The sequence below is a fragment of the Engraulis encrasicolus genome, chromosome 16 (genome assembly GCF_034702125.1).
Source record: "Engraulis encrasicolus isolate BLACKSEA-1 chromosome 16, IST_EnEncr_1.0, whole genome shotgun sequence".
NCBI classification, from domain to species: domain Eukaryota; kingdom Metazoa; phylum Chordata; class Actinopteri; order Clupeiformes; family Engraulidae; genus Engraulis; species Engraulis encrasicolus.
This window is the reverse complement of record NC_085872.1, coordinates 3,652,473-3,661,018: the sequence shown is the minus strand read 5'-3', so window position 1 is coordinate 3,661,018 and position 8,546 is coordinate 3,652,473. Positions and strand designations below refer to the sequence as shown.

Genomic DNA, 8,546 nt, shown 5'->3' with positions numbered 1-8,546 from the left:
TGTCCGATTGTTTAATTATTTTTACATTTAGCTGTTGATTGATGACACTTTGGTTGATGTCGGATATTCATGAGACTCACAAGAAATCCTAAGTGGACACTCAACAAGACGTGTGCGTCATGACGCATCTACACAAGCTATTCAGAGAGCCAATGGCAATGTCAGTTTACAGGCAAATGACACAGATGGCGCTCTCACCAGGAAGTAGCTGGAAAATTATGTGCCGCTGAGAATTTCGGCGAATATAAAGGTATTTCTTGAAGATCGTTCCCTTTTACTAAAATGGCATTGAACTTTTCCATGGTCTCAATTTCACCATTACGATAAATTGCCATTATGCAAATGCCTTTGTATCTGAGAGACCTGAAGTCATCCATTGGCAGCTAGCTGCCGGGCTAATCATAGTGCCATGCGTGTACTTCTGTAAGTACACGTATGTTGCATTTTCAATAGCTAATGTGTAAATAGAATTAGAACTAGTGAACGCCTTACGTTTGACGGCCTGGTCCTGTCATCGTGTCTGGAATCAACGTGTTTTAGTTCAGCACCACGCCTTTACAAAACTGCAATGTATTGGCATGTTGTGGATATTTTAGGTAACCTGCTATGATGAATGAAGTTGTTGATGTTCTTTGCCCTCATGCATGCCCTGTACGAAAACATGCAAGACCTGTTACAGTTTTTATGTTCATTGGAACAAGCCATGATAAATGATCTATAACTGTGGATTTTAGGTTAGGATGGGTCGACAGAGAAAAAGGATTCTGAGTGATGGAATCCAGTCACATACGGAAGACAAACCATCACTTCCTCCCCCCCGCAAAGAGAAGAAAAAGAAAACTGACCTGGGGAAAGTGTTTATCAACATTTCCATCGGTCTTTGCATCTTCAGCCTCATCTGGTTCTTTTATGCACTCTATATGAGGTCAACCCAGGCCAAAAGAGTGGTGACCCTACACCCCTCCCCACGCGTGCTTGACGCCAACAGCAGCAGTGCAGAGGTGTCTCCACAGAGGTTCTGGGGTTCCTATCGGCCTCAAGTGTATTTTGGCATGAAGACCAGGAGCCCCCTTTCACCTGTTACTGGTATGGACGTTTATGATGAGCATCCTTCATACCTTTCATTTGAATATGGATGTTGAGATTGCAAGATAAGTTTTCCCAAGATTGTTTAGAGGATCTCAGGTCCATATTTGTATTGTGGCATGCACTATTAAAGTCACTGCAATGTATACTGTACTGCCTTCAGACTGTTTCTGTGATGTTTTGACAGTCACCCCAAACATCTCTTCTGCTTCAGGGCTGATGTGGTTGCGGCAGTTCTCTGACGTGGATGTAAACCTCAGGCACACCTGTGAGCAGGGGGACAGGCTGCAGGGCTATGGGTGGCTAATGCACGATGGGAAGAGCTTTGGTGTGCAGGAGATCAGGGACGGTGACTTCACCCTCACCACCGAGTTTGTGAAGCGCATGGGTGGAGACCACGGTGGAGACTGGACCTGGAGGATAACTGCCAAGCAGCATGTGAGTGACTGAAAGGTCTCATGACTAGGGATGGGAATTGATAAGGATTTCACGATTCCGGTTCCCTTATCAATTCTTCGAAACGATTCGATTCCTTATCGATTCTTATTTGTGGAAATTAAACTATTTTTATATAACTATCGATATAGACATGTTTTTATAACCAATTATAATCAAAATTTGCATATGTAGATTATAAATGTCTTTCATATTGGCCTACACTTGCCATAGGGTCATTCCATGTCAACTCACATGATTCACTAGAATCTCCCCATGTGACCCTCTCTGATTTACCCGATATCTCACATACAGGTACCTTTTGATGTAAATTGAAAGAATAGCAAGTATTAGCACCCTACGTCCAACGGTTGCAGAGATGAAGCCCTCCAAAGTTGGGGTGCCATGCCCACTTTTCAAGCCTGCGAATTGCATACAAAATTTACAAGCAGATTTTGACACCTTTGGTTTTAGTTTGAAGGAAGATACAGGTCTAAAAATCACCATGGCCCCTCAATATGACCCTGTCTACCAGAGGATGTACTTACAAATGGCATGCCTTGATTATTTTTGGCTATATTAAGCCTAAAAACTGAATTTGTGAAACTCGTGTTGGAGAGTCTTGCCATTTTGGGGTTCCATATCTTGGAAACTATGTATGCTTTGGGAGTTATAATTGATTTTCCATCATATATGGGAACTGTACAGTGTATTCCAAAAAATGTAGGGCGCTCAGACTTTAAAAGATAAAATAGGAGGGACTCAAAAACAGCTTTGGGACAAAATGACCTTACGGTACCCTCTGCTTCAGGCCTCAAAACCATGTGGGCACTTGATGACTGGAACGCCCTTTTAACCCCATGGACAGTAGCACTGTATCAAACGTTCAAGCTGGGAAAAACTTTCTTTTTCAAACTTCTTCATATTAATCTTGGCCTTCAAAGTATATGTTTTTCTCTATATCTTATCACAGTGTCTGTTTTGTCTGCTGCTATCTGCTGGTCTAAAACAGTAACAGCGTAATGTAAAAAAACAAAAGGGGCTGGAAACTCTTGCCCATAATTTACCAATAAAGCACTGTAATTATTATACAGTATATTGCTATATACTAATTGTGATTTTAACAAGCATGATGAATATGTATAGTTTAAATAATGTCCTTAGTGTGACTGCTTAATGCTCAATCATGATGCCAGTCCCAAGATGGCCTCACCCTGCACTACAGTTCTACCAGACATGGGGGTGGGGGTGTCCTGGTAGAAATGTAATCATGATTGAGCATTCTGCATAATGCATGTTAAAATCATAATTAATATATAGCAATATACTGTAGAATTAAAGTGCTTTATTGGTAGCCTAGCAAGCTTAACCCCTAGGGGCTTCTAGATTTCTAGGCTACTTTATTGGTAAATTATGGGCAAGAGTTTCCAGACCCTTTTGTTTTCTTACATTACACTGTTGTTGCGTTTTTTGACCAGCAGATGGCAGCAGACAAAACAGACACTGTGATCAGACATAGAGAAAAACATACTTTGAAGGCCAATATTAAAGGAGTATGCCACTATTTTGGGGCTTAATACAGTCAAAGTCGTTGGCTGGGGTTTATAAAGGTGGTAAAGTGTCTTATTTTTCATGTTAAGCGTTGTCTTGCTTTAAGACAAGTTCAAAGAGGGAGTATGTCGCTAAGCTAGTGAAAGTCAATGGATCCATGTAGCATGTTGCAGTTTGTGTAGGGTAATTTTTATTTAACAGGTTTCGCATTACAAACCATTGTGTATTACTCAAATTCACCTAATTCAGCTGACTAGTTGTTATCAAGAGTAAACCCCTTTTCAACATGAGTGTGACAACAAAGTAAGTAAGCTAAATAAATTTCAACTTAAATACGCCGATAGGGCGGTATCGGCTGGTATCGGTATCGGATCGGAAGTGAAATAAAATATCGATATCGGATAGGAAGTGGAAAAACCTGGATCGGGACATCTAATCTGGAGTGAATAGCTTTCTTGGGGTCATCATGTCATATCATCTCAAATTGTTTTCAGGGCTTTGACTGGGCTATTCCAGAAGGTGTATTTTATTGTTATGAAGCCAATCTAAAGTTGATTGGCTTGTAAAGTATGGGTTGCCCACTTGTTTACCACACATGCTTTTGACACCATCTAAAGCTAATTTATTGAACTTGGTGTCATTAGACCACACAACATGGCTCCTGTGATCCACATCCCTGTTCTGTTTGTCTCTGATGAGTCCATTATAAACAAATTTGCTTTAGATGGTCTCAAGCATGTGTGATGGTAACCAAGTGAAAAAAAACAATAAAAAGTGTCCAATCTCTAAAATCAAGCATGGTAGTGGGATTGCGACTGCATGAATACTGTTAACATTGCAAAATTTAATTTCACTGAAAGAAACATGCATGTCAACAGGCACTGCAACTACTGAAGCAGATCATTATACTCTCCATAGGATTTCACTCAAATCTCACACTCATCTATTTCAGCCAGGTGCAGACTCAAAATGTTAAAGTTCAATGTAAGGCAAGGATGAAACACACACCGACGACCTCCCTTTTAAACCCTATTAATTTCATGACGTTTCGGGCTAACACTGCCCCTTCTCAGGCACTCTCTACAGGATTTTAACCTGGGGTGTACTCACTTTTCTGGGTACATGTTCAAACATTAATGGCTGTATTTTGATTTTATTTTGAGTGAACAAGTTGAAGCTGTTAAATCATGACCATATTAAGAACGCTTAAGAACGCTTCATGTGTGCAAATGATAGAGGGGTTTAACATTCTCCATGTTATAAACAGGTTAAGCTTACTAATCATTCTGTCGAAGTGAAATTTCTTTAATGCCGTCATATGAAAAGATATACAAACAAATCTGCAAACATGTGATGTACTCACTTCTGTGACATACTGTACAGTGTAACTTCACAAAGACATTGTTGTGGCTTGATTCCTAATGTCTACTGTACTGTGTGCTTCCACAGAGCTCCACTGCCCATGCACCTGTCATATCCCTCATGTTCTATGTTGCCATGGATACCCAGGGGTCACTGCAATCTCATGTTGAAGAGCGAAACCGCCTGAGCACGGTCACAGGCTTCTCAGAGGAACTAGGCAACTTCAAGGTCACCTTTCGAAAACCCACAGGTGGAGATGCTTCCACTGCAAAATATGCCAGGTAGTGTTATGCACCTGTCACCTTCTTTGTACTTTGTAGAAAGTTCTTTGTAGAAATTAGGGCTGTAACTATACACTCAACTCACGATTCGGTTTGTATCATGATTCCTGACCTACAGTTCGATACACCCCACGATTTCTGAAATGCATCTCATTTGAAGCTTGGAAGCATTATTACATTGATTCATATGGTTGTTTTCCGGACTGAAGGATAACAAAAAATTAAAAGGGTGTATCACGATACTGCCTCCCTACATCACTATTCAGTATCGTGACTCTGAGCATCACGATTTCTCGGTTTGATCCAATATCGTTATAGCCCTAGTAGAAATCATGAAAATGATGGCTATTTTGTGTAAAAGACATGGAGGACATGGAGGATCTCACTTTATTTTGACTGTAATAAGTATTTAGGAAAATAATGTTTTGCTTTATGGGCCAAACAACCCCTGTAGGTAAATTGTCATGTGAGCATGAGATGAGGTTACATTTTGGGTGGGAGTCTTCTGTGTAGCTGAAAGCTAGCACCAGAGTAGTAAACCCTACATCAGTGGTCTCCAATGGCGGCCAGCGGGCCAGTTGGCTCACCATGAGGTTGGAGCAAATGAAAACTTATGTGTTCTATCTGTGGTCATATGGACGGACAATTTGTTTGGCCCTCAATCTCATTTGCGCTACATACAGTAATTTGGCATAATATAATGTTATTATAATGTTATATAATGTCATATGATGTTTTTAAAAAACATGCATTTCACCTTGAATATTGTATTATTCAGGATTTGCAAGAACTGATAAAAATGTGCTTATATTCTTTGCATTTTATGAATTTTAAGACCTATATTGACCAGAATATTTATTTTGCCAACAGCTACAACTACTTGCAGACAGTCACTCCTGGCCTGGAAAAGCTCTCTGACATTGTGAAAAACAGCCTGAACCGAAGGTTTGTCTTCAATCCTCCAACAGGTGAGAGACGTCCCTACATTGCTGTGGACACTTATAAGCCTCCACACCATCACCATCAACAGAAATCAGCGGACACGAGGAAGGAGAGTGACTTTGTTGTTCACCAGGTTACCGTCCAGACACCTTTCCAGATTGAGGTTCTTTTTGAGTCCGGAAGTTTCCATGATCGTCCAGACCAGCTAGCAGGTTCCGTTCTGACCGAGGAGCTGGAGAAGAGGAAGGAGACGTTTGATCAGAAGTTTGAGAACACCTTTGGACTCCAAGCTAAGGGCTTCACTCAGTCCCAGGTCAAATTCAGCAAGGCAGCCCTCAGCAACATGCTAGGTGGTATGGGCTACTTCTATGGCCAGTCTGTGGTGCAGTCAGTGTATAATGAGTATCCCTTGTTGTATCCAGAGGGGCCACTCTTCACTGCTGTGCCCTCCCGCTCCTTTTTCCCGCGTGGCTTCCTGTGGGACGAGGGCTTCCACCAACTGCTGCTGAGCAAGTGGGACCCTCAGGTGACGCGAGAGGCTGTGGCTCACTGGCTGGACCTCATCAACGTTGAGGGCTGGATTCCACGGGAGCAGATCCTGGGTGATGAGGCGCGAAGCAAAGTTCCTCACGAGTTTGTGGTGCAACGCAACGAGAATGCCAATCCCCCCACCCTCTTTTTGGCCCTGCAGGAGCTGGTAGAGCAGCTGACAGCTCAGCCTAATGCCCCCTCTACTCAGGGAACCTTGCCGTTCCTCCGCCGTCTTTACCCGCGTCTCCAGACATGGTTTGAATGGTACAACACCACACAGGTTGGGCCTAAGCCTAACTCCTACCGTTGGAGGGGCAGAGACAAAGACACCAACGCTTTTCTTAACCCCAAAACATTGACCTCTGGCCTGGATGACTACCCACGGGCCTCTCACCCTTCTGCAGATGAGCGGCACGTGGACCTGCACTGCTGGATGGCTCTGGCATCAGGCATCATGACCAAAGTGGCACAGCTGCTGGGAGAGCCCCACCAGGAGTATGAGCACACGCACGAGACGCTTAGTGACAACCATCTACTCACCGAGCTGCACTGGTCTGACCAACTGCGTACCTTTTGTGACTATGGCAACCACACTCAAGCAGTGGAGCTGCAGCAGGAGAAGGTGTATGTTCCCCCTGGGCAGCCGCGACACCATTTTCCTGTCGCCCGCCTGGTGCGTTCAGTGCGTCGAGCACCTAAGCTGCAGTTTGTCAATGCACTGGGTTATGTTAGCCTCTTCCCCTTCTTGCTGCACATTCTGAGACCCGACTCTCCCAAGCTGGAACACCTTTTGAGGGACATGAGGGACCCTGAACGTCTGTGGACTCCGTATGGCTTGCGCTCACTCTCCCGTACCGACCCAATTTACATGAAACGGAACACCGAGCACGACGCCCCCTATTGGCGTGGTGCAATATGGATTAATATCAACTACCTAGCTGTCAGGGCCCTGCATCACTACGGCAACTTGGAGGGGCCATATCAGGGACAGGCAGCTGCCCTCTACCAAGAGCTCAGGACTAACATTGTCAGTAATGTTTACAGACAGTACATGGAAACCGGTTATATATGGGAACAGTACAGTGACAGCACTGGCCGTGGACAGGGCAGTCATCCATTCACTGGCTGGTCAGCACTGACTCTCCTTATGATGGCTGAACAGTACTGACATTCTCTCTACTTCTCTTACTAACAGGTTTAAAGAAGGTGCCATCAAAAGTCAGTGCTGTTTCATCAGATATCTCAGTTGACGTTTTCAGAGTATTTCTATAATTGGTGTTTTGTTTGGGTGTTGTTAAAAACATGTTCTATTTTTTTATTTAATTTTTTGTGGTCTTCATTTTTGTCCTAATGAGAAATAATGTATGTCCCGTCCGGTTACAACTCTATCAAGCTCCCCGAGTTGTGTCTAGCCCAATTAAAGAGAATTCAGTATCACAAAAGGAACATGGCTTAGAAGTACTTCAGCTGGCCAAAGGCTTTTTAATTGCAATCATGGGACTATTTACCACTTTTAAATACTGCTTACTTATCACTAACAGTGAATTTGGACCTTCAGAGTATGTATACAATTGGGCTGTATTGTTTTTTGATCTCCCACAATCCACATGAGCCATTAAGATTAATTACATCATCGAATCTCATTACATTTTTGATCCTGCTGTGAAAGGAAAAGATTAATCGAAAAAAAATCTTAGCTCTGAATATGATGCTTGTTACAGTACCATATGGACAATAAAGGTATTTGATTAATAAACACCTGAATATGTGCTTCCAGAGGTAAAACAAACTGCACTAGTTTTTTTTATTATTATTATATTCACATGCATCTCAGTATACCATTCCTCTGTGTCTGCTGGTCCTATTAATTTGAGACATTGAGACAAGAAAAAATAATTATGTTGTTAGCCAAATCAATTGAACACTTTGGGCAATGACTTTGGGGCATTATAGGCGAATATTTGTTTACGCGTTTGTGCGCAATGCTGCGCATGCGCCAAAATGCTGGGTGGCAAGAAGAGCTGAGATAACATCATTCCCTATTCAATTACAAGGCGAAATCCCTGGCATGAAACCTCTCATCTTGGCAGAAACTTGGCCAGGAATACCACATGACGTTTTATACATTACATATTGGTTACGGGGGGTTATGGTTTCAATTTATTTCACTAATTGAAGATTTGGCCAGGTATGAAATGTGTTAAAAAGTGTTTCAGTGAATGTCTTTCTCCACTATGTTCAGACAATGAGACATTGCATCAACTGAAACAAAACAGATTTGTTTCTGAAAGTTAGCTGTGTGGTTTGTCACATAAATACACAGTATACTCATTTTTCATGTCACAAAAGCACCCAGAT

The 8,546-nt window shown here is 42.4% G+C and overlaps 1 protein-coding gene across 1 annotated transcript; it reads left to right on the top strand.

Annotated features, from left to right (window-relative positions):
* Positions 1-72: 72 nt before the first annotated feature.
* mogs (mannosyl-oligosaccharide glucosidase) lies at positions 73-7,944 on the top strand. The gene is made up of 5 exons (XM_063218306.1): positions 73-250; positions 735-1,086; positions 1,301-1,524; positions 4,522-4,715; positions 5,586-7,944. Exons 2-5 carry the CDS (start codon positions 741-743, stop codon positions 7,354-7,356), a joined length of 2,535 nt encoding a protein of 844 aa, XP_063074376.1. The 5' UTR covers positions 73-250; positions 735-740; the 3' UTR covers positions 7,357-7,944.
* Positions 7,945-8,546: the final 602 nt, after the last annotated feature.

Coding starts and splice junctions, on each gene's coding strand:
- mogs (XM_063218306.1), top strand. CDS start 741: ATGGGTCGACAGAGAAAAAGGATTCTGAGTGATGGAATCCAGTCACAT. Junction 1,525..4,521: donor GGATAACTGCCAAGCAGCAT/GTGAGTGACTGA, acceptor GTGCTTCCACAG/AGCTCCACTGCCCATGCACC. Junction 4,716..5,585: donor TCCACTGCAAAATATGCCAG/GTAGTGTTATGC, acceptor TTTTGCCAACAG/CTACAACTACTTGCAGACAG.